The 27654-nt window shown below is 29.7% G+C and overlaps 1 protein-coding gene across 3 annotated transcripts; it reads left to right on the forward strand.

Moving 5' to 3' along the window:
• Window positions 1–27654, forward strand: LOC111619513 (receptor-type tyrosine-protein phosphatase T-like). 3 transcript variants are annotated; one of them, XM_023361244.1, is made up of 37 exons: window positions 1–163; window positions 1332–1439; window positions 2143–2400; window positions 4480–4611; window positions 5125–5277; window positions 5357–5494; window positions 6921–7054; window positions 7776–7974; window positions 8847–8917; window positions 12175–12388; window positions 14158–14460; window positions 14531–14827; window positions 14928–15184; window positions 17237–17309; window positions 17426–17532; window positions 17720–17915; window positions 18046–18142; window positions 18657–18906; window positions 20214–20256; window positions 22229–22340; window positions 22480–22544; window positions 22643–22794; window positions 22862–22949; window positions 23069–23145; window positions 23228–23264; window positions 23340–23437; window positions 23556–23672; window positions 23820–23968; window positions 24495–24630; window positions 24714–24863; window positions 24976–25075; window positions 25562–25638; window positions 25760–25894; window positions 25984–26121; window positions 26996–27153; window positions 27281–27416; window positions 27489–27654. In XM_023361244.1, the coding sequence occupies exons 2-37, from the start codon at window positions 1400–1402 to the stop codon at window positions 27561–27563; spliced, it is 4962 nt and encodes a 1653-aa protein (XP_023217012.1). In that variant the 5' UTR covers window positions 1–163; window positions 1332–1399; the 3' UTR covers window positions 27564–27654. The 3 variants fall into 3 exon arrangements, with proteins under 3 accessions (XP_023217012.1, XP_023217013.1, XP_023217014.1); XM_023361245.1 differs by having other exon boundaries at window positions 25996–26121; XM_023361246.1 differs by lacking the exons at window positions 4480–4611; window positions 5125–5277; window positions 5357–5494 and having other exon boundaries at window positions 27489–27653.

The following is a 27654-nucleotide window of genomic DNA, read 5'->3' on the forward strand; positions in this document are numbered from 1 at the left end:
GAAGAAATATTAGACATTATTTCACTTCATCATAATTATTTCGTGAATAATGGTGACACACATACATTGGAATGCCGAATATCTTCAAACGATTCCGGGAGGAAAATATATTTCAGTAAATTCCGAGACAGCAAAGAGTTTGAAGAATCTGCAAAACGCAGAGGTAATAAAATAATAATTTAATTTCAAGTAAACGTTTTTATTTTAGAAATTATACTGCTTATTGTAACATATTTAATGTTTTTTTGTGAACAATTACAGAAATTAAAACTTATTTTCTTCTAGATGCGATAATAAATTTTAAATTATTTTATAAAAAAACTGAAATCATCTCTTCGCTAAACTGGTATATTTAAGGCTAAACATTTTCAAAAATTGTTCAGCACATCTTTTAAAATGTATTGAACACCTTTTCTCCCAAGGTTCTCATTCCCACAATTTTAGTAGATAAAAAAATACTTATTTGTATAACCCGTGTTTGTAGATAATAACTGCTGTTGACCACCAGCTCTAGTGCTTTACAGACCTGTCGAATCTTATGTTTTCCATTTTGCATCTAAGACATGTGGATGATACCTTGTTAGCGTGGGATAATTCAAAACATAAACTACAATATTTCGTAGAATCTTTAAGCCATTTTCAACTATAAAATTTTCAATTGACGAAGAAGAAGACGATTCTTCCATCTCAATTTTAGATCCTTATAGAGTCAACCCCCTATAACACTGTTGATTTTTCCGTTTTATATGAATTCCATATTGTACGAGTCACTTAGATTTTACAAATACGTGAGCCGTTAACAGCCCGGCACACGTATTTCTAAAATCTAAGTGACTCGCACAACATAGAATTCATATAAAACGGAAAAATCAACAGTGTTATATGGGGGTCGACTGTTATTAAAATATTGTCAAGTTTGAGTGAAGAGACGAGGTGACTTTGAAAATTAAGTTTACATATTTATATATAGCAGATATCAGTTTCGGATAGCCACTGTATACGGTCCTGTATTTATCATAATTATAATAAAATTATTTTAATATAAAATTTGATATAAGTTATATTTAAAAAATGAAACTGGTTATCATAATAATCAACATTGAACAAGGAGTTATCAACAGTTGTTCTACTCTTGTTCTTTATAAATTTCTTTTGTATTCTCAACATCGTATATACGTTTTTTTTATCATTTGTAGTTTTACATAAATTTTTAATATTTGAAATTGATATAAAAACATTTTTTCTACAACAAAAGAAAATTCTCTTTATTCTAATTAACTTTATATATACAGTATATAAAGTTAATATATAAAAATGATTTATAATTTTAGGATCGTATATATCTTATAATCATTCCTGGACTGAAACGGGTGGCTTTTGGTGTAAACCTGAACGAAGTATGCTTTCGGGTGTACTTTCGCACTCGATGAGAAAATATCGTGAGTACTTCATCGTTATTATAACATGCGAGGGTAGTTCGGAGGGTAGTATCCGTTTTAGAATTAAAACAAATTGATAAAAATTTACGAAAATACTTCTATATTTTACATTTACATACCATAAGCTACTTTTCCACGTAATCACCTTGAATATCCACGTGCAAATTTTTGTATTGCAATGTACAGTACATCGCCGCCAGGGCATTCAGAAATGCATAGTGACTGCTTCCTGCAACTATTCCTTACTCTCAAAGTGTTCTTCCTTCGAAAGTATTTTTTAGTTTTGCGAAAAGATAAAAGGCTGTATAGAACAAGTCCGGGCTAAAGGATGGATGATCTAAAATTTTTCATTTAAAACTTTCGAGTTATTTTGTTTTCTCGACGACACGAGGTCGCGCATTATAATGTAAGGAGTTGACACTATAAGACAATAAACCTCTTCTGCGATTCTGTATTAAGCTTCAATGTAACAAAACATACATCAGTATTTATCATGTCTTCTTGGGACATGAAGTAGACAAGGAGTGGATCTTTTTCTCGTGCATTACGTTGAAAAGTAACCTATGGTATGCGAATTTTTTCATATATCTTTATTGGTTACTTTTTGATTCTAAAACGGGTATTACTTTTTGAACGACCTTCGATATATTTATTTGTTTGTTTGTTTTCTTAAATTTATTTGTCGAAATAATTGCGTATGTAGCTCAATTTCTTCCAACTTCGTTTACGATAACAAAGAGCATCAATGATAAAACAGAAATAAAAATGAATTCAAGCATACGTTCTAGAAATTGGAGAAAGAACGAAAAGGAGTTTTCTGGATATTTGAATAGATTTTTTGGTAGAGATAAGGCCGATTTGTATTTAAAATTCAATTCCTTGCAAATTGGAGACGGAGGAATTTATAGTCTGGATAATTACTATTTTGAAAATCCGGGAATTACAAGACTAATAGTTCGAGGTAAGTTTAAAGATTCTTAATACAGTATAACCATTTATTTTTTCATTTTGTCATTTTTTCCGTCCTGTGAACAACGAAAATGTTGGTTTTTGGTTTGGATTGATGGAATACGGCAACGCAGTACACGAGTAATCTACCAAGGAGAGGTGTCTCTAGAGAGACAAAGGACTTTCTATGAAAAATCAGACCACTATTTACGTTTTAGACACGTCAAGAAAACCCAGAAAACTTACGATCTCTTTGTTGGGAAATCGCGAATTTACGACAAACTACAGCGTTCAGTGATTTTTATCCATTCGGTCACTGGTGGATAAGGCCTTTTTTAATCATACCCATAGTAGGTTCGGTCAGACCTATACTGAGATGACTAGGTGCGAACAGGCCATAGGGTAGTTTTGGCAAATGCCAGAAGAACCGATGCTGCAATTGACCAGTTCAGTTAAAAATTGTATACGTAAAAGTGCAATTGGTTGAAATTGCCAAGTATTATTTATATTTAAATGAAAATACTTATTTATTCAAATGTAATTAATTATACAAATAGTTTTCAGTTCGTTTATTTTACCACCTTTCTTTACCTAAGTTTTTGAATATTAATATTTGACACTAGTAAAGTGGCCTCGTAATCTTGGTGTTGCCAAGCTCAAAATCATGTTCCAGTCTGCCGCTACTAAGTTATAAGAGTTGAGGACCCCTAATTGAGAAAGACCGCTCTTGAGAAATATCCGGAATTGTTCGACCGAATTCGAGCTAGGATCTCCCATAGAGGTAGTTTGATATCTTAACCATCTTGATGCTTTTTGTCGACCATTCGGTCGTGGACAAAAAGCACTTACTATAATAGTAAAAATCAAACAACAGCTTCTTTGTATAAGGATGAAAGTTTTAGAAATTATCAGCACAATTTATATCATCAACTGCAACGTGCAGTGGCAAGAACAACTAAAACGGCATAATTTGGCATTATAATAGAAACTGTAATAATTTTATCTCAACTAATTTTATACTACAGCTACTATAAAATTTTAGTTTATTTTAAAATACAAACTCCAATTTTTTAAGAATATTCGAACCAAAATGCCAAATTGAAAGTTCACCGAAGAATCTTCCAAATATTTTAAACGGATTGCAAATATGAAAAATTATGGTATCCGTTTCAAACTTTCTGTTTTAGAAGTACTCCACAAAAACAAAATTTACCCAAGTTACGGTACGCTGCATGTCATAGGAGCCATAAATTCCCAATTTTTCGACTGTGACTTAATAAATCGGGTGTAACAATTACAGCGTTAGGTACTTTATAAACCTGGGTCAAACCGGGTGTAATAAGCTAGTATTCCATAAATGTAAAATGTACGCTTCTTTTTATCATTTATAAGTCAAATATGTTTGCAGGCCGGGTTTGGTCCGGCAGCCGTAGTTTGGGCCTTTTAGCAATCAAAAAGTTTACAATTGCATTCGAATACTCTCATATCTAGTTGGAATGACAATGGATTAATTTGGGTGAAACCAGAAATGTAAAAGTAATTTTACTATAAATAATGAACTTAATTGCGGAATAACATTTANAGCAATCAAAAAGTTTACAATTGCATTCGAATACTCTCATATCTAGTTGGAATGACAATGGATTAATTTGGGTGAAACCAGAAATGTAAAAGTAATTTTACTATAAATAATGAACTTAATTGCGGAATAACATTTATCTGATGTAGTTTAAGCATAAAAAAAGAAGAAGAAATACTAAATAAAAAACTTGACAAAACGAAAAAATACAATTGCATTCGAATACTCTCATATCTAGTTGGAATGACAATGGATTAATTTGGGTGAAACCAGAAATGTAAAAGTAATTTTACTATAAATAATGAACTTAATTGCGGAATAACATTTATCTGATGTAGTTTAAGCATAAAAAAAGAAGAAGAAATACTAAATAAAAAACTTGACAAAACGAAAAAATAACTCTGGTTTATACAGGTTTTACTGTAGGCCTATATCAATTTATTATTTTATCATCTTGTTATGAACTATTTTCTATGAATCATTAAGACAATATTCGAAACTAATAAATTTCAGTTTGTAAAGATGGAATTTATGGTCCTCTTTGTGAACACCAATGTCCCAATTGTCTAAATGGAGGAGTATGTCACGATTTGACTGGCGACTGCATCTGTCCACCAGGATTCAATGGAACTCTTTGTGAAAATGGTAAAATATGCTTTCTTCTTTATGTTTTATAATGTTACAAATTTATATGTATATTATTAGTATAAATATTATTAGTACATACCTGAAAGTTAAATAAGGCAGTATTTATGTAAACAACAAATTGTGATCATTACACTTAATATATTACATTCGCAAGGACGATTATCTCCGCTGTGAGTTAAATTATATAAAATACATATAATGATGAATTACTAAATGTGATATATTAAAGCAACAAGTAAAGAAGCTAATTAGATGTTATGAATCGAGAGAAATCATGTTTGATTGCTACACAATTAGAGTGCGTTCGGTTTTTGAAAATACTACTTATTTTACTAACTTTACCAAGTCTAATTATAAATTTCTCAATATACTTGCAAAACATCTGATTAATTAATTTATTATTAAGCATTGAATATATTTTCAAAAAAATTCGTATTATTTATGTTATGTTAATATTTTGTCTTAAAAATATTACACGTAAATTAAAAGAAATAATTTTATTTTTTATAGCCTGTGAGCCTGGATTCTTCGGAAAAGATTGTAGCCAACAATGCTTTAATGATCAGAACGAGGAAACTAACTGTGCAGAAATCCTCTTCTGCTTACCAGATCCATATGGATGTTCTTGCATCAGCGGTTTCACTTCTGTCTTTTGCAATGAATGTAATGTTTTCAAAATTTCAAATTGCTATTTAAAGTTATAAAATTATATTGTCTAATGCTTGAAAATATTGTTTTTCAGCGTGTGCTACGGGATTCTATGGTGCAGGATGTACTCAGAAATGTTCTCATTGCAAAAATTCAAACGAATGCGAAGCGAAAACCGGCAAGTGTCCAGACGGGTGTGAAGAAGGATGGCATGGAACTCCATGTGTGTTAAGTGAGTAAGACGTATTGAATATAGATATACCTTGTATATCGAGAATGTGGTATTACTTTCGTGTGTATAATAATTTTCTACTGACAAATGTATCAGAATGGCATTAACTTTGTTTTACTATTCTTATTTCTTTCTTAAAATAAGCGCTTTTACATAAAATATGCTTAATATAAATTAAAAGTTCTTAAGTAACACTAATATTAGGACTCGTCAATGTGATGATATGTCTTACAAGCAATTTTGATCCAATGAATAGATGGTCGGCTCCTAAAGTTTCTTTGCTTACCTAAATGTTCTTTGTCGTGAATATCAAAATTATACTGTAGGAAAGCCTACAGTCTTTGTTCAGTTGTCTTGCGCCTTGTTTCGTGGTTTAGCAGTTTTAAAAATGTAGAAAAAAGTAAAAATCACGATAATGTTTGTTAGTTGTTATTTCTTTATTGATTGATAACCCACGTTTAATTGCATGTCAAATACTGGTAGAAAGATAGTCAGTGTGAATTAACAGCATTCCACGATAGTTTTAACACTTGAATAGGAGCCAGTTTCCCTTTTAAACCTTCCTGGATGATACTTTTCTGGCATACTTGTGATGCTTTGTCAAATTTCCATACAAATAAAAATCTATTCCGAATTGTTAGTGCCATCTTATAGTGGTTTGCTGAACAATTCTTTTCCTTTGCAGCTTTGAATAAATCAGTAAATATTAAGGACTAACAGGTTTTCCTTTGTTATCAACCTTTAAAAATGTTTAACGGGTAAATATAAAATTAGCACTTCTCGTACGTAACACACAGAATAAAGTTTTATTTAGAGAATATGAACCATATAAATTTATGAGTACTGGAACTAGTTTAACTTAACTTACAATACTAGCAATCTAATCTAGACCTCTTACGTTAGTACTCTCTGAAATAAAGTAGAAGTATGGCTCATTCGAATGTGCCCTTACAAAAAATTAATAATGTCTGGCTTCTCAAAGCATGATATTCCTGCATCTCAGGATAGCAACCACTACCCAAAATATAGAAGCTTGTATTTCGTAAGGTGGGCCCAGTTCATATGACTAAAATTGCTTGTATTGACTCCTTTTACATACCCATTTCGTTTCGTCGGCTTATTGTCGTAACCCTGTGTATCATCTCTATTTTAATATAAATTTTAAGTATTTTTAAGTTGAAATTAATGAGTTTATTTACAATACTGATGTAGAACTGTCTATTTTTTAGGAAACGTTTTTATATTATTTACTATGTTAAATATAAAATTTAACTACTTATTGAATTCTTTTTACACTTTATTTTCTATTTCGGCATTAATAAATACTTAATTAAGTGTTAATTAATATTATATGTTTACTCACGTATTGAATTTTGTTTTCTAATAAAATTAAATGTCGTATTTTTTCATAAATTTATTATTAAAGGTTATCCTGTATTCAAAAGTAATCCAACTGTAAAAGCAGTAACATCAAATAGCATTGAATTGACGTTTCAGGAATGGGAACAAGATAAAGATAAAGGAACAGGAACTCCGAATTATTATACAGTTCAATACAAAGTATGTATATTATTCATTTAATAATTTAATTTTATGAATTAAATTATTTATTAAATCAAATTAATAAAAAAAGCTTTCTGAACGCGATTTTTATTTATATCAATTGGAAAGTATATTGCACATTAACTATCAGAGAAATAAGAAAACTTTCTAATTAATGTTAGTATTATAAAATAAATTTAATAAACCAATTAATATTTCTGTAATTTAAAAATGCGTATGCTGATATTTTATTTAGAAAATTAATTATTTTTATTTTAATCAAAACGTTAATTAATTACATTTATTCTATAATTTATGAAACACACAAAAATTTATATATATTTAATTCAGCTATTCATTATTGATCATACAAATATACAGTAATAATAAGATTTTTATTTACAAAACAGTTTTTATTTATATTGTATAAATAAAATAATTAAAATGATACTTTCTTTTTTTTATTGCTTCTGCAATAATTGCATTACATTCTGAATAAAAGTCTAATCTATAATAAACACTAAAATAACATAAATAATTTTGAATTTAATTAAATAAATAATCATACTACGTTAAGAATTCTAGCACACTAAACATGTAAATCCTATAAATATTTCCGAAGCACATTACACTGCGCTGCGATAGCTCATTAAACCAAACCAAACTTTCTGTCTTTCTACAGAAAATGTGTATTTGCAGTATTGAAAGTTAATATACAAATCGTTTTATTTTATTATAGAAAAATGGTTTGGAGAATTCTGGGTGGGAGGACAGCGAAGAAATAAAGGCAAACAGTAGTTCTAATAACAGTTATATCGTAAGTTTGACAAATCTTCAGTCCGATAAAACTTATATCATAAGAATTATCATTAAAGACATAAGTGGACACGCGCAAATGAACGATGCACCTATTTTGAGAGCATCAACACTCTGTGGAAGTAAGTATTTATAATCAAATTCGTAATTATACAAAGCTTAATCTTATTAGAAATATTACTAGATATCACCTTTTATTTTTAATGAAATAAACTTTTATTTCTGTGCTTATTTTCTGTACTTATTTCTGTGTCTTATTCGTTATTTTCTACAAGAAAATTGTTGCAAAAACAACGGATAGGATCAACTTTGAATTGCGTANAATCTTATTAGAATTATTATCAGATATCACCTTTTATTTTTAATGAAATAAACTTTTATTTCTGTGCTTATTTTCTGTACTTATTTCTGTGTCTTATTCGTTATTTTCTACAAGAAAATTCTTGCAAAAACAACGGATAGGATCAACTTTGAATTGCGTAATAACACATCAAAATATTCAACAAAAATACTTATTTAAATATAGCATTTCATACATTACATAATACGGTAGAAATTTATACCTGACACAACAGCATAGCGTTCATAAAGCGTGGATTATTATCATTTAATAGAACATCGATATATTCTATGCACATTTACATATAATTAAAAATATTGTATTGATGTTTATTACAATATCATTGTAGTAGATATGTGTTAATGATCAAGAATGATTTCATAAAGTTTCTTTATGAAATCATTCTCATATAGTATATATATTGCATTTTAAACTAGTATATTATTAATTTACATTTAAAAATGAATGAAATATAAAACTATTAAATAAGTTTTTTCATATTTAAAAATTAAATAAAAATTTTCAAAATAATTTTTTGTTTAGGTAAGATCATTAAAATAAGGGCTGATTATTCTAATAAACTCCGAATTAAACTCGAATTATTTATTTGTTTGCATTAATGTTTAATTGTTTTAATAATATTTTCCATTTTAGTTCCGGAAGAACCACCAAAACACATTTCGATAAATACGACATCCTCGACAAAAATCGTCGTGAATTGGAAAGTAAGTTTTTAATTTTTATACTTATATTAAAATCTATTGTCTGTTATATAATTATGTTGTACAATATTGATTAATAGTAGAGGAAAGTGTGGTAAAATGGAAGACATCTGCATTTGAAAAACCTGTAGAACCTGTAAAAACTGTCCTCTAGTATTGACAATTGGAGCTTCTTTATTAGATTTCCCTGATGGTCGTAGAAGGGCTGGTGTCGCTAGTTTTGTAATGGTGGTCGAGGAAAAAGCGCTAGAACTTCTCACCTATATGTTGTCGTTTAACATCTTCGCGTGTTTAAACATCTTTAATCCTGTTCGTTTTGTTGTAGGCTTCAGTATTTTTTAAAATGGCGATGTTTATTATCTACTCATTGCCATAAAACTTAGTGCACCGAGGAGTTGTTGTATCGCTGCGAAACTCGGCATGCAAATAAATCCCAAATAGTTATGGAAATGATTACAGTGATACAGTGATGATTCGTTGCGTAATGCCAGCAGAGAGCGTTAAATAGCACCCCCTTGATCTATAAAAAGCGCTCAAAGGCATCCTATAGTCAACCTATTGAAGTTAACTTATCACTAGAGATGCCTTTACTTCACAATCGAAAATAATATGAACAACTAGCCGAGTTTGAGAGAGGAAAGATCATCGAATTGAAAAAAACCGGATGGTCATCTCGCCGAAGGCCATTCTGGCAACTATGTGAGTAGATGTTGGTATCAGTGGACAAGAGAGAACTCGCACACACGGCGCACACAGATCACATAACCTGTCAGGATAATCCAGCAACAAGCATTGATAATAGCACACATACAACAACTACTATTAATGATACTACAGACACTTCCTCATCCATCACTGATAACGTAGATATAGATTTAGTTAATACACTCTCACTTATATTTCAGGAAACACTCGCTTAATATACAGGCACAGATCCCACACAAAGACCACGAATACCGAAATTCAACACGTCAAAGGAAAAACACTAAATTATGTAAACACTCATTTACTACCAAACTACATTCATTCAATTTCTTCACTCTCAGACATTCATACATTAGTTTATGCTGGGGCAGTCACAGCAGTAATACACCATGGACTGAAAATACAATCGCAGACAAACACACACAAAACACAATTCTATCACAAGCCTGCCTGGCAGAGACAAATAGAAACACAAATAAATGACATTAGAAAGCAATTAGGCAGGCTGACACAATACACTAAAAACAACATAACACCCAAATTAGAGAAACAACTCAAAAACATTTTCAAGAAAATCAAAACACACACAAAACATGAACATCACAACACACCGCCGGACACTACATGTCACCTGTATAGCTTTATGGCCTAAGAAATGTATGACTCACGCTTCAGGTGGGACAACAGAGTATTAGAACCTGCTTTTATTTTAGTTTTTCCTGCAATAAATGATTGTTCTGCTTTCATTTTTAATCACTTACTTATATTACCGTTACACTCACACATGCAGAATTTCGGTGGATTCTGTCAACTTCTCATTGATGTGCTAATTTTTATGGCAATGAGTGTATGAAATCCTGTGGTGCTGGTAATACCGGCGGGTTCCACGTTACATAAAATGACTTAATAATTAGTGGCAAGAAACTACATTCAGATCTTTCATCTACACAAAACCAAGCCTGCAGAAAAAGTAGATTGGGTATGTGTCTTTCGCAGATGTACGAAAGAAAAATCAAAACAAATACTCTCAATTTTTTAACATCATTTTATTATAGTAATAAAACAAACTATTGTGTAAGTCTACATTTAATGTGATAAATTTTAATATACAAAGAACTTATTTAATATTCGGTGAGTTTGTTTTAATTTCTTGTACTTCAAAGAATAATGGGAATATTAATAGCATCTTGTGCTCGTGACTCATTTTCGATTATCTTAATGTAAGTTTTCTTGTAAGTAGAAAATTGTGAGAGGTCAATTTTGCTCAAAGTAAAGCTGTTCCGCTTTTGGCTCTCTCAATATCTTTTAAATTATCTCTCTAGTTATAACAGTGGTACTCTGCCAAGAGCTGAAAAGTGTCACTAGAGCAGTCTTATTAACGTTTACACTGTATAAGGTAGTGACTTTTAATTAGAGAAAAATCTAGTCGAAAAGTCTGTAGTATATATATATTCTAACGCTTAAATAGTGGCTAGTTTTCCCAATGATTTGGCCATAATGGAGAGGTTGGATGATAAAGGATGGAGCTTAACATATCCGAGACAGATTGCTANCAGTGATTTTTATATATATATATACACTATAGACTTTTCGACTATATATAGTGTATATGTATATATATACACTATATATATATCCTAACGCTTAAATAGTGACTAGTTTTCCCAATTATTTGGCCACAATGGAGTGGTTGGATAATGAAGGATGGGACCTAACATATCTGAGACAGATTGCTAATGAAAAAATCCTACGGTTGCTCGCCGAGATTCTAACCCAGTTCTCCAGAAAGATATGTTGACTCCTTAACCTCCTCTATAATTTGGCCATCGTGAATGATAATATTAAGCGAAATAAGTAAATAAGCCTATAATAAGTGGACACTCGGTTTCATTAATTCTAATATTAATACAACGTGTTTAAATAATTTTAGATATGTATTGAGAAAATTCATAATTCAGTGAATAAAATGCCAGCAGTTTAAACTACTTTACTGCTAATAAACAACAATTAAAACGCTAACGTTAAACATTTAACAAGCACTGGCTATGACTGATATCCATAATTGATTATGATTACGCATTATATATTGAGGCTGATAGCGAGAAAAAGCTTAGATGATAATTAGATGAAAAAAGATGATAATTATAATCAAAACTGATTAGAATAGATAAAGCTTTACATGTATAAGTTAACTTATATGATTTGGGACATGCTAATTATCATAACATTATACAACTGATTATATTAAACGAATTCGACTGTAATTTAAAGAATCCGCTTATTAAAAATTATAGATTATTAATAAGTGATTTCTAGTGTAATTAGTAGTTTAATTTGACGATAAACTCTTTACAGATGACACATTTTTTATTAAAAGTATACAATGTCACGTTCTTTTCGCGAATTTGATGGTAAATAATTAAATATATTTATAAATTCAGAATATTCTTATATATTTTTAATCATTTTTTAAATAAAAAACTTATGTTAAATTCTAATAATGTTATAGTATTTTTATTACAGTTTTTTTTAAGACAAATCTTTTAAAATTTCAGCTTCCTTTAGAAGAAACTTGGAACTGTAGAAATATTTATGTTAATATATTTTATAATTCTTCCAATGGAAAAAGTTTCCGCCAGAATAAGACAGATAACAGTTTTATTATAACAACTGAACCATTTACAGAATGGAATATTTCATTAAGACTTGGCAACGAAGAATTTTTTAGTGAATGGTCATCGTTGATTAACGTTATCTCTGCTCAAGACGGTAAGTTGTTCAATAACGATTAGTTATAATTGTTATGATTAAAAACTTAAATTTTTACAATTGAAATTAAATGCATGTCAACAATTTAAATTTTAAATAATAAATCAAGAAACGAGTTGCATAATTTTTTCGATGAAAAAAATTTATCTTTACGAAACGCTAACAAGACACAAGAGCACAAATTTGATATTATGTGTGGTTTTATCTGTTATGAGATTGTATTTAAAAAATAACTTTTATATTATTAATTATTATAAAAAGGCAAAAGGCTTAATTTTGAGGGTAGAGTTGAGATTTTTTAAAAAATTATAAATGTGAAGAAAGAGCAAAATTTTATTCAGTCCGACTCCACTTACGATATGGTATATGACTTCCTCCTATCTCCCCACCCCGATCATTAATACCAAACTTTAATAGCATCAATTACCCTTATACACAAATTGCCGTGCTAAATTTAATTTCTTAATCCTTTCCCCATCCTGAGATATTAAATGAAATAGCCGCCATCCGCTGAATTTATCTGCCTCGTCTACCATAATTACATTTAAATTGCTTATATTTTTTAATTTCTATACGTTTTTTAAAACAAAATGTAATGCAGAAGAAAACACTAAACTGTTCAGAACTAAACTGTAAGATCCTTTATTTTATTGACTAAGACATGTTTTGAGCATTTACTGCTTCTCATCGCCTACAAATTAAATTTGCCGTTTTACACCTCTCATTTTCAGATAGTTTCGACATACCTGTGAAGTGACATACAAGGTCTAAAATTATAGCCTATTTTAATATAGGTAGACCGCTAAGCTACGATTACTGGAACCCCAGGAAGAGCAGTTTTCAAACGAGTACATTTTTAGAAGAAAATTAACGCAGATTTCTTAATTTAGAATCAAAATTTACAATAAAACTACCGTAAATCTTATTTTTAAAGCTACGTTAAAGATGAATCGAACGGTTAACGCATCCCACTTCCTTCACCCGTTTATGGCATGTTTGCGAATTGATCTCACACACTATTAGAACGATTTTCGAACTTGGTCTCTATGTGGCTTTGTTTTATTGACATCACTTTTATAGTCGATAAATGTCACTATCGTTCTTGTATCGAGTTTTAGTGAAGTCGAAGAATGCGTATTACTTTGTATGTGATCTAACACCCATCTACTAGTGCCCAAATTGTCAACAGTAAATAACTTTACTTATTGTATTTTTCATACTTTTCATAATACACGAAAGAAGTCTTATGACGTTACTCAGAATTATATTCCGAGGCATCCTTGAAGTTTCGTTGCGACACCTGATTCAAAATCATTCGCATTTATAGTACTGTAGCTTAAAACTTTGATGTAAATTTTCTTTCATTTTCATGTAATATTATTTCGAATTTGGATAGTCTATCGTTTTCATTTTTTTCATGTTATTCATTCAAAGAAATCGGTAATATTTTACATTTATCACTATTTTAAAACACTATTCTCTATGTATACTCGTTATGAATTTATTTTGAATGTAGTAATTATAAATTTATGCTTATACGTTTCAATTAAACGTCTACAAATATTTGTGTAAAACGAGATTAAATAAATAACCCAATTGATTAAAATTCCTTTATACTTCATAAATTACTTTATTACAATATGTTACTTTAAAAAATACTTTGCAATATTTTAGTTTATTAAAAATAATTTGTAAATTAATTTAGAAATTATTATTAAATAAGATGTTTTGTTATTTTCATTTTCAAGATTAAATTCATTTTAATTTAGCTCCTTCGAGTGTGCAAAATTTAAATGCACGCAATGTTACCGATAGTCGGGTTTATCTCACCTGGGACAAGCCTAACAAAGAAAACGGAATCATCGTCAAATACATCGTTCGTTATCGACAAGAAAAATGGCTTCATTCTTGCACATCAGTTAATAATTCTGCTTTAACGAAAGATGTTGACGCAAACGAAACTTCAATTGTCATTGATACTTATCCAAATTCTAAATACACGATTAGTGTTTCTGCATTAACAGTAAAAGAAGGGGAAGAAGTTTCTGTAAATGTTATGACCAAAGAAAGTGGTAAGTCCTGTAGGTATAAACACAAATATCAAAAATTCAAAATATATAAGGCGAAAGTTTTCGAATACAGTTCCCGGTGGACCTCCTCAGAACCTAAGACACTTCAATATTGAAAAGAATCTCGTGGGAATAGAATGGGAACCGCCTGTGTGTTCTCTCTCTTATGGAAAAATAATAGAGTATCAATACGTTTTGGATTCAAAGGATCCTTGGGAAAAAAGGAAGAGAAGTGGAAAAACAACACAGATTTACGATTATGTTGATGATCTTGTTCCTTTCACTGTTTATACGGCACGAGTTTATGCTGGAACGAAAATCGGATTTAGCAGTTCCTCTGCTGAAATTGATTTTACAACAAAAAGTGACAGTAAGTATTTTATTAGCGATTAAATCCGATAGACAAAGAGATTTTTAGTTATTTTTTACATTTGAACTAATATAAAAAAACTATTTTTTTATGCACGAAGAACCATCGGCTCCTACAAATCTGACGATTTTTCTCAGCACGGAAAGCATTTTATCAATGTCTTGGATTCCTCCTTATCCTCCAAATGGAGTACTTCAGAAATATGTTATAGAGTACTGCTCACTTGAAAGTTCTTATTGTCGGAAAACACAAAAAGTAGTTAATACTAATGAAGTTAAGTGCTTAGACGATATCAGAAAAAGTCGACATTGCTACACTTTAACTGATCTAAAAGGAAATCAAAAATATAAAATTGAGGTATTGTAATTATTATATTATATAAACATATTTAGATCATTATTATGAAAAGTAAAAAAATATTATTCTTATTGAATTCATAATTTTCAATTTTAATTTCAAATAGAATGAAACGTCTAAATTTTAAATATAAACGTTCGTATTTATTATTTATTAAATAAAATTATAATGTAAATTAAACATTAATTTGGTACTATAATATTGAAGCCAACATTCCTGATTTTAGAGATAAACATCAACTGCTTTATTAAAGGTGAAACATTCTTCATAACATACCAAATTAGCCAGCTCTACTACCCTACCTCGTCAGAGTAATGAATCAAATCCGGGTTCTTGTTCCTGTTCGCATACGTTCTCACAGTTTCATTTATTAATACATTATTTTAATATTGTATTCCGCATGTTCGGGAATATATATATATAATTTTTTATTGTAATTCATCTGTCATATCTCTCTATTTGCTAAAATAAAGGAAATTTAATTGGGCACGTACTCACCTAATACATATGCAATAATGAATAATTGTAAATTGTACTGGATATTTTGTATTTCTTCAAACACAATATACACTATTTTCCTGAAGGATACATTTTTTATCAAATGCATAATACAAAATATAACAAATATAAATATACAATAGTAGCATGGACACTTTTTTTCATAGAAACAAGAAAGTACCGTGTTTCCCCGAAAATAAGACAGTGTCTTATATTAATTTTTGCTCTGAAAAATGCGCTAGGTCTTATTTTTTCCAGGAAGAAGAATTCACATTTATTATTGAACAAAAAAATTCCCAAGTCGAACTCAGACGAAAGTGACGTATATTCGGTGTGTCGAACTGTCGCCTTTTTATAGCGTCAACATCGGACTCGATGACCAATTAGTGCTTACTGAACCGTAGCACTATGCAAATGTCATGTGGCGTGATTCCCGGCCGACCAATTAGCCATCACCAGCCGTAATGTTATGGAAATCTATGATTCCCAAGCCATAGTCTTATGCAAATCATGCCGTGTGGCGTAATTATCTGCTGACCAATCAGTGGCTGTACTTTCAAAAAGCCAACGGCAACTGTCAACCATCTGTCGATGACCGTTACGACTAAAAAAAACTTCGCTAGGTCTTACTTTCAGGGGGAGGTCTTATATTTCGCAATTCAGCAAAATCTGTGCTAGGTGTTATTTTCTGCGGATGTCTTATTTTCGGGGAAACACGGTAAGTAAACTGCCTGTATCTCGTTAGAACTAATTAGATAATGCCTGGGGATCACACGTACTGTACACGAAAGGTTTTCACACCCATCAGTGGCCAAGCGGTTTTATTCCCTAAACACTCAGAATTCCCCAGTGTTCTGGGTTCGCGCCTCGCCAGGACGGACTGCCCACGTGGAGTTTTCCGGGTTTTCTCCACGTCTGTATCTCTGAACAGAGGCCAGTTATTTTTAAATATACCTCCCGGAAAGCATTACTCCCCACGTTACGACTATCATAAACGCATACAACTACTATTACACGAGAATAACGTCACACTTTACCACGAGGCCATATAGCCTAGAAGCTCATGTCCAAGTAGCTACTATAAGACAAGGGTTTTCACATTTCAAATATATAACTTACTTAACTTTTCTCGAGGATTTTTATATCTGTGTTTTAAAAACTACTATAAGAGTCGAGATTCGATTAAATGTGAAAAATGATTTCATCCAGAAATTTAGGAATAATCTTTACTAGGCAACTACCGTACATTTGAAATAAAAATTCTTTAGTATTTTAAATACTGAGGTATTTTTAGTGTGAATATATATATATATATATGTTTTTTAATTAATGCAGGTATTGTCCAGCAGACAAGAAAGAGCTGCCCCCAATAACAAACCCTTAGATAAAAGCAAAATAGCAATAACAATAACACGCAAAATTCTAAAGAACTCTATGGTCTATATAACTTATTTCCTGTTTCCAACCTTATTTAACTAACTTTAGCTTTCCATATAATTTTAATCTATACCATTTTCCATTATTACTTATATGTTCATCATATTTATAATTAAGATCACAGCATATAACGAACACATTTATGGCGGAAGTGAAACAGTCACTACAAGTGGTGAAACAAAAGAATATGGTAAACAGAAATTATTATTTGTTTTATGTCTTTTCTTTAATTCTTGCTATTTATATAAATATAACTTAAATATCTATGAAATAAGTTGATTTTCAGATTTATTTTCATAATTTTAGTACCAGATCCACCTAAAGAGACAGAAATAGCTAATATTACGGAACATTCGGTGGATATTATCTGGTCTTTACCCGTAAGATCAAATGGACAATTGACTGGATACAGGGTATATTTTTTCATATTATTAATATATTTAAATCAATAATTCTTGCCGTATGTAACATGTTAAAAATATAACAACCTAAAACTTCACGTTTGGAATTAAATTGTTTTATTTTCTTCTTTGAGAAATAATTCTTATTTATTTTTAAAAATTCTAATAAAAACAGTAAATTTTATTTTATTATTTATAGATAAACATCACTGTAGCAGAGTCCTTCAATAATAGTATTATAGGAAGCACACAAGAGAAGTTAACAAATCCTAACACTAGAAGCTGTACATTTATTAATTTGCACCCAGCTACTAAGTATAATGGTACCATAGAAGCTAGTACCAAAATTGGTTACGGGAAACCTCTTTATTTTCAGTTTACAACAAAAGTTTCTGGTATGTCGCCAGTACGAGATATTAATCCAAATTACAAACTACCGAATTTGATTTAAATAATTGCAAAATTTATTTTAATTCATGCAGTTTATATCGTTATCAATAATTTTACTTGTATTTTTCATTCTAGTACCAGTTATTGATGTCGAACCTACAGTTAGTAATGTTACAGATACGACAGTAGTTATTTTAATAAAACCAATTCATTTTATTGGAGGGCCTGTTACGTGAGTATTATTAATTGATATTTAATTTGAGATAATAAAACTACTCGTATTTCATTTTTTATATATTAACTGAATAGGGGAGACTGATATTATAACCCAAAATACCGTATACATTATCCAAAGAAAGAATGAATTTGGATCTCGTTTAGGAAAAAATATTATTTCCATCTGAATTTTGATTTCTTTCGACACTCATTCGTGCTTTAAACTTTATATTTTGGGTGTTTCTTATTTATTGATCTAATTTTATTAAATATAGTGACAAATAAATAAACATTTATTCTTTATCATATTATATTAAGCTTCAAAAATAGAATAAAACATAACTATTTACTGTGACATCGTCACAATGCCAATCTGTATCTTTTAATAATAATTTTAAAATTACGCTATACAGTTAATCGGGAATCTGGCATCTAAATTATGTCATATTTTATCATTATTCATGCATTATATATAAAATGTAAGATTAAAAGTCTTTTGTAATAACATTTAAATTGATATGTAATTTCAGTGCATATTTCGTGATGGTGGAAAAACAGAATAGAAGAAAAAAGAGAGTTGTAGAAGAGAAAAAATTGCTTAGTTATAACGAATCCAGAGAAGATTATGTCGCTGCCAAATTTTATCCCAATGAGATATCTTCTACTGGAATAGACTTTACTGTAGGAGATGGAAAACATTATAACGGTTATTACAACGCTCCTCTTACTACCGGAGAAGAATATAAAATTGGATTAGCTGTACTAAGTGAATTCAACGGGGTAAGATATCTACATACATAATTAGTATTATAAACTTAGGCCGTATGAATTTTATATTTAGGGGCAGTTATACGAGTTTTAATCTAAACTTCAAATGCACTTTAATTTACCGAGTTATTATTAGCGAATCGACAAGCATGAATCTTTGAGATGAACTACCAGATAAGTTAACCAGCTGATTTTACGCAGATAAATCTGATTCTGTAAATTAACAAGAAAAATGCAAGATGGTTGATCAGCTCTGATTCAGATGGGATAACCTTTAGACTATTTAAACGAAGTATATGTTATTATTTGGTAGAATATCGTGAAGGCAAACGACCTATTACTTGAAATTTTAAAATGACTGGCTCCGAATAGGAGGTAGACTCATTGGGGGACCCATATTTTTGGTACCCTCGAACTTGAACTGTTTCGGTCGTAATATTTCTGGCGGTCTAGCCTAAGCGCTGAACAATAGAACTATTAAACTGTGCACCAACGAAAGATTCGAAAATTCAGCTACTGAAATGTGGTTTACGAATAGATTCAGGCGAGTTCAGAGAGCCCTTGCAGCTAGGAAACTCTGATTGTCCCCGAAATTTAGAAATTTTAAAAATTACGGGGGAATTTTGAAGCAATATGAAATGGGTATTTGAGCATACTCCAAGGTCAATATTAATAATTGTTCTTTATGTACTATAAAATATTTGTTACATATAAAGTACCTTAATTATTTGAAGAAAGAAACCAAACATTCAAAAGCAGATTCTAACTTGTTTGATATTACTTTGGTTTTAAATAGAGAAACTATAGCAAACTTAATTTGTAAATGTCATATAAATTTTCAGTAATGGAAGTTTAATCAATTTAATAAATTCTTACAAGAACTCGAATCTATTACTTTGAAGATAATAAAAGAAATCTTAGTATCTATTCTGTCATTTACATTTCAATAGAAATAAAACTAAAGCTTGAAATTAAGGAAGAAAATCTTACAATGAAATATTATCTTTAAGATTATTATTATTTGCTTTAACACATGTTTTTTATGCTATTCAACACTAAGCTATTTTACAAGTATTGTTTAGCACTTGGTTAATTTAAAGAAAAGTTGTATTGTACAACTTTTTACTTCTTACAAAACTTATAACTGATAATTTAGTAAGTTTATTTACACAGATTGACTTATTCGAATAGTTGCAAAAAGATATTCAATAACTTTTAAAATAAATTGAAATGTATTGATTAAATTAATGTATAGTTTTTACATTAATTCTCTTCATGTTAATAAATAATACTAATTTAGCATATTATTAATGTTTTAGGAAGAACGCTTAGGATATAAATACTTAACAGAAGCAGTTACAGGTTTGTCATTTATATAACTTAAATAAGCTATATATAAATATAATACAAAAAATAATTCTCTATTTAAATTTTATTTGTTTAATTTACATTTTGATATTTGTTATTTTAATTTTTAATTGCTGTAAAGATTTATTGATTATGTTATTTTCCAATTGTTGTCTATTCTATGCTTACTAAATCTATGTATTGAATGTTAGCTAGTCCATGGTATTTAGAATATATTCACAGTTCTCTATAACTTTATTTTGAAATGTTTTTTAACGAATTAGTGAATATAAATTTTACACTAAATGATTTATTAATGAACCGCCGACATCAGACTTTATTGGTTTCGATGAGATGGAATGGACAGTGCTTCGGAAAAATCACTATGATTCATTTATGCAGCAAAAATGTGCACCGAAAATGCGGCTGTGACCGCAGGGTCGGAGCCTCTTTGGCACTTTGTCAGGATGACACCACTTTGTCTTCACGGATAGACACAAAAACCGGATTGGCCGCTTTTTTTCGAGCGGTCGCTATTGCAGGCTATCGGTCCCGAATGGAGGCGGAAGGAAACGACCGAAAAAAGTACACTCTATACACTCCACAAGTTATTATTTAACAAAAATACTCGTTTATCGATAGATAGTATTTACAAATTCTACGAGATACTGGTTACAAGTTTCCATTATTCAGAAGTTTAGCCCAATGGCTAAAAATTAGTTAGACGCTTAGAGCAATTGCTAAAAGAAGAGATATATATGCAGAGATATACCCAACGCGACCCTGATCGAAAGAAAGAGCTCACAGTGAGTTCGCGAGATGGTAAATATCTTAATCACTTATTGGTCCTAGGAAGTGATAATCCCAGATTCGGCGAATTGATGATCGGTTCGATGAAGGCTCAGCGACTCTGGAAGAAGGAAAGTCCTTTTTCTCTTGCGAGGGCAGCGAGTGGCGACGGCTGAAATCGGCGAATACACACGCACACAGTTCAGATTTCTAGTTGATGACGACTTCTTCGGCTTATTGTCACCCCTTCCCTTTTATTCGGGGCTCCTCCTAGGTTTTTCCCATGACTTGTTTATTAGGTTTAGTGCATCGTGGCCAATAGTCACATTTTCACTCGTTGATTCCGGGTGACACATTCGATGTATCATCTTCAACAAGGAAATAAGTCCGTGGGAAAATAGTTTAATTATCTTTGACGATTTTCGCAATCTCTTCCAATAGTAACTTCGTTAGTGATGATCTTCCGTCTTTGCATTTTTAATGTTCTAACATTCGTTCAGAATTCGTAATGTTTTCATCTTGAAATTATAATTAGTATATTTTTGTTTAAATACAGTGATTCTTTAAATTATATTTTAAAATATTTTTAGGATTATTTCTTATATATCTAGTGAAATACTAATTTGAACTTAGCACGTCTACACTTGATTTACAGTATATTTGGAGTTTGCAGCGCTTAAAATGCTAATTTATGCGTGTATTTAGAAAATCCGGATAAATACAGGGTGACATCAAACAGTGATCCAGGCTAATAACTCAGAAAGAACTATCAGATTCGCGTAAACGATGCTTGATTTCATGTATTATCGAGGATGGGCTATTCATTGGTGCATCAGCAAATTTTTCCCTATCCTAAAAATCGGATTATCTCAGCTTCTATTGCAGATAGAACTACAGTTCTAGTTGTAAAGTTGTATAGAAGGTCTACGTTATTATATTCTACATTTTGTTTAATTAGAAAGGGATAAAAAGAGTGCGCCATGTACTCCTAAAAATTTGAAGAATTGTATAAGTTCGGCTTTTTTCTAATACTGAGCTGCTTTGTAAGTGTTTGCTTCTCGAATATTAAGTATTTTGTGATAAATACAACTGTCTGTAAAGAATATATTTTAGTCTTATTAAAGATCTCATTTTTAATTATTATTTTTCAAAACAAAAAGTAATTTTAATTAACTATAAGTGTAAAAATATTTTATAGTTAAGAATTCAGATCATTTTACTGTGGACAAGTCCAATATTCCTGGTATAATAATTGGAGTTTTAGTGTGCCTTACCGTTATAATTGTAATCATTATATTTATAAGATTCAGGTAAATATTAAACTAAATACTTCTATTGCATTTTAAAATGTATTTTGAAAGTTATAATTAAGTTGAGCTAAACTTATTAACAGAACTGTTAATTATATATATTAATATTATGAATTCCTATATTTTATTATAAATATAGATATCCAAAATTATTAAAATACGCATCAACGATGAAAGATTTAGATGCCAGAAATTCGAAAAAAGGTGAGAATATTAAATTTTATTTACTAAAACACTTTGACTGGACTAATACTTGAGAATCTTCATTTCTAAACTTATATACATATTACATATATTAACAGAACGGCAATCTATAACCTTAACAATGGATTTAGAAGAGTGTGCAGAATTAGAACCAATATCCGAAATTCAAAGTAAAAAAGTTCCCGTATCTGAATTAGAAACTTTTGTTCAGACAGCGTTACGAAATGGAACATTAAGGAAACAATTTACGGTTAGTTTATAGTAATTTTATTAGAAATGTAATATTTTATATATATTTAAACAATAGAAAATTGTAGTCCGTAGAAAAAGGACAAAATAAATCGTGGGAAACAGCAAAAATTCCCGAAAATAAACTGAAGAACCGTTATGGAAATCTTTTGTCCTGTAAGTGTTAAGTATTTGTGTTTAACTACTGTATAATATAATTATTGGTTAGACATATTTTAGCATTTATTAAAATGTTATTTAACAACTTCTATTATTTTTAAATACAAACATTTTAGATGATTCCACGCGGGTTGTTTTAGAGAAGTTACCAGACGACCCGTATTCCGATTATATCAATGCAAATTATATAGATGTGAGTAGCTTCAAAATAGTATTGAATATTTACGAACGACACCTTGCTATTCTACATACATTTTTTTAAATTTAATTATTAGGGCTATAAATCTCCCAAAAGATACATCGCTACTCAAGGTAAAAAATTTACGATTATAAAGAGTTTAATTAATTCATAAAATATTAAAGATCTTTATTTAATTTAAATCGAAGGTCCCAAACCTTTAACTGTTAACGACTTTTGGAGAATGATTTGGCAGGAAAAAGTCTGCAAAATAATCATATCAACGAATTTAGTAGAAAACGGAAAGGTCGCTCAATTCTTTCGTTTATAAAACTGTTATTTAATTTTTGATTTTATTATTTTATTTTAAATTAAATTTGTGATATTTATAATGTATTTGATGGGTTTTTTTATGTTTTAATTAGACAAAGTGTGAAAAATATTGGGCGGATTCGAGAGGGACATTTGGTTCCGTAACTGTGACATTATTGAATTCCGAGATATTTGCTGATTATGTTATTCGAACATTCCACGTTAGCAAGGTAAATAAAAAGTAATATTACATCCATCTGATATGATCTTGGCCTATCTTATACAGATTTTCAAATATAATCCTATACACAACGAATGCCATGCACTTATAAGTAGCTGTTTACTGTAGTTAAGACGAAGCTGTATTTATTTCACAGGAAAACGAAGTTCGAGAAATTAAGCAATTTCACTTTACTACGTGGCCAGATCACGGTGTTCCAATGTATGCAATAGCAGTTAGTAATTTTATATTAAAAACGAGAACTTATAAGCCCAAAGACAAAAGTCCAATTGTGTTTCATTGTAGGTAAGATAAATATAAGTAATAACATAATTTATTTTTAAGAAATTTCTTAATTTTAACCACTTTAAGACTTTACAGTATCGATCCAAAAATAGTTTGAAAATAACAATTTTTCAATGTAAATTATCTTTGAATTATATTCGATTTTTTGCCACATTTAACAAAATAATTTACATAAAATGCTCACAATATTCTCCGAAGAAATAGAAGTTTACATCGTATAAAAACAATTGAAGATCAGTACTAATACTAAAATAATTTCAATTTTCACGTATATTTAAATACATGGAATACACAATTTTCGACATTTGAAATAAACCTTTAGTTAGTGTGCGTTGGTAATAAAGAAGTGGAAACAAACAGTAATATCGTTGTTTACAAGTGATTAATGAAAAATTTATATTAAATTAATTATATACTGTTAATCTGTATTTTCTTACCTATAATAAGAAATAAGGTAAGAAGTATTTTTAAATTAAAATTTATTACCTTGTTGATATATTTTGATAAATGTAGTTACTTCTTTTAGTGCCGGAATTGGACGAACAGGAACGTTAATTTTAATAGATAGCATGTTGGATATGGCAGCGGCCGAAAATCACGTAGATCTGCTTTCACAATTGCATATAATGAGACAACAGAGAATTAATATGGTGGAAACGATGGTATTTATTCTATATCGTGTTTGTTTTCTAATAGAATTCTTTATTATGAAATTTTAACCACGGTCACTAATTTCTATTTATAGGATCAATATTACCTGGCGTGTCAGTGTTTAATCGAAGCGTTATGTACAGAAAAAACGTCAATTACTTGTTCAGAGTTTATTCCCACTCTTAATCGTTTAAAAACAGTCGATCCCAAAACTGGTCTTACTCAATTTCACGTACAATTTGAGGTAATTTTACGCATATTTTATAGATTTTTTAACTGCAAAGACTTTTCTATTAATCCTATTTAAATTTGCAAGAAGTTTATTTAAAATTTGCTAATTTTTTTAATCTTTATAGAAACTGTCAAAAATATGTCCATTATTGAAAACAACTGATTGTCGAAGTGCATTAGATCCAACTAATCAAGGAAAAAATAGAAGTGATAAGATTATTCCACGTATGTATTAATTATTTTATTTTTAAAATTGTATAATACAATGTAATTTATTATACAATTTGTTCTTAGATTAAAACTTTAATATGCAAAATGAATTTTTTCAAACTGTTTAAATGCTGAAATAATTGTTTATAAATAAGTATTATAATATGTTATCGCCTTAGATTTAGACTTTTTTAATGTTTATAGTATATTAGAACTTCAGCAAGTCCTCATTTAACGTCGTCTAAAGGTTATTGGAAACCAATTTTACTATAGAGTAAATATTATAAACAAGATATAATTCATTTAATATTATTATAATGGATCGTATTCGCAACTTTCGTCGTTTATTTCCCGTCCAAAAGAATCAATTTTATTGTTTATAAAGAAAATTTAGTAACAATGATTACAAATGTAGTTGTATCTTTCCTCAACGCCGTTAAATGTGGACTTGCTGTATTTATTTACAGATTATGAATTTTTATTAATGGAATTTTATTTTAGCTGATCGTTCCCGTCCAATCTTAAAAGTTACTAATGGAAATCCGGAATCTTCATATATTAACGCTGTCTATGTTAATGTAAGTAAATTTAAAATATCCTCTAGTTTAACAATTAATTTTTAATATTTTTATTATAATATAATTTTGTAATTAATTTTGCATTTCTCAACGTTTCATTGTTATAAATTCTTTCATTTAGGGATATAAACAAAAAGATGCATTTCTAGTCACGCAAATTCCATTGCCAGAAACCGTGTCAGATTTCTGGAGGATGGCTTTTTCTTCTAAAACTTCTACTATTGTACTTCTAAACGAATTAGATCCAATTGACGAGGTATTAAGTTAATATAATATATTTTAATTGATGATTGTTAGGTAAATATATGCAAATATATAGACTATATTTTTTTAAAATTCAAATAGTTTACTTTACAGACCTGCATGCAATATTGGCCAGAAAATACAGAAACTTATGAAGACGTTGAAGTTAAAAAAGTCTCCGAAGAAAAACATGGCGATATTATAGTCAGAACCTTTGAATTAAGAAATATTTCTAATCAGGTATGCTTAAATTTTAGCGTATAACTTCAAAAGATTGGATTGGCTTGATTATATAAATCAACGCAAATCTTAGGCGATCTGCCAAGGAGAGAGGTGCCTCCAGGGAGGAATTTATACGGGAAACTGGTTCCTATTTAAATGTTAGACACGTGAAGAAACTAAAAAAACTTTATATGGTCATTCAGTTGGTTAGGCGGGAATACGCAACCAACTACCAGTGGTCAATGGTTTAATCCATTCGGCCACTGGTAGCAACTTTCAAAAAGATTTTTAATTTTTTCAGTGTTTTAAATTCAATAAATACAACCACTTGTTTGATCGTTTAATACTCAACATATTGATTTTATTGTTTTATTTGTTCTAAATTAAGTAGAGGATATTTCTTGGAGAGTTGGACAAAGCATTAAAGGCTTCAGTTCTGGATCGAATCTGGGAGGAGAACGCGAGGGATTTTTATAACTGGTCTGTTCCAGTTGTGTCTTTTGACTGACCCATATTAGGCATGGTCGAACTCAGTGAGCTTCATGAAAGCCCTGTTTTTTGTTCCCTTAGAGGAGGAAATAATCAAAAATGAAAGGGAAAAAATAAAGAACATGAAATAATCTCTCTTTGGCTAATTGTAATTCTTGTATCCAAATTACAATTTATAAATAATTCTTTCGACAATTTTTAAGTAAATAAATTAATACATAAAACAACAATAAATTAATATTCAATAATTTGGACATCGTGCTTTCCTTGATTTTTTTAAATTCTAATATAGATTTGTTTCATCTTAAAAGTTAATTTTAAGATAAATTAAACTATTAAAATGAACAGAAATAATTCTTAATTTCAGAATGCAAAAATAATATTGAACTTTATTTGTTGTTAGGAAGAGACAGTTACAAAAGTCATGAAGCAATTTCATTTGACTGGATGGTCGTCGAGTAGCACATTGCCCACGTCATCCGATATATTATTGTGCTTAATCGAAAAAGTAGAAAGATGGCAACAAAATTCTGCAACCACCACCGTCATTGTTCAATGTCTGTAAGTATAAATCACTATTTTCAATATATTACTTTTAATTTACGAATACGTAAGCAATGGTTCCATTTTACATTAAAATAAGGTTGTAGAAATCCTAGGTTAAGCAGTTATTTTATATAACATGTAGGAACGGCGCGCGTGCTTGTGGATTATATTGCGGATCTGTATTTATTTGCGATAAGATAAAATACGAACAAGAAGTGGACGTATTCTTTGCTGTTAGAAGTATTCGTGCCAATCGACCTCAATTCATTGAAGACGTGGTAATTAGAAAATTGTACTTTAAAATATAATTAAATTATTCCATGAATATTAAAACGTTTTGTATTTTTCAGGGTCAATACATTTACTGTCATCAAGTTGCGTTAACATATCTAGATTCTTTTGAAACTTATGCAAATTTTCAATAAAGTGTAAATATATTCCACGTAATCTTGAAAATTACAACTTTTCATATTTTATTAAATTTTTATCTTAAATTTGTTTTATAAGTATTGTTCC

The sequence above is a fragment of the Centruroides sculpturatus genome, unplaced genomic scaffold (assembly GCF_000671375.1).
Source record: "Centruroides sculpturatus isolate CEXI.00-Female unplaced genomic scaffold, Cexi_2.0 scaffold185, whole genome shotgun sequence".
Classification (NCBI taxonomy): Eukaryota; Metazoa; Arthropoda; class Arachnida; order Scorpiones; family Buthidae; genus Centruroides; species Centruroides sculpturatus.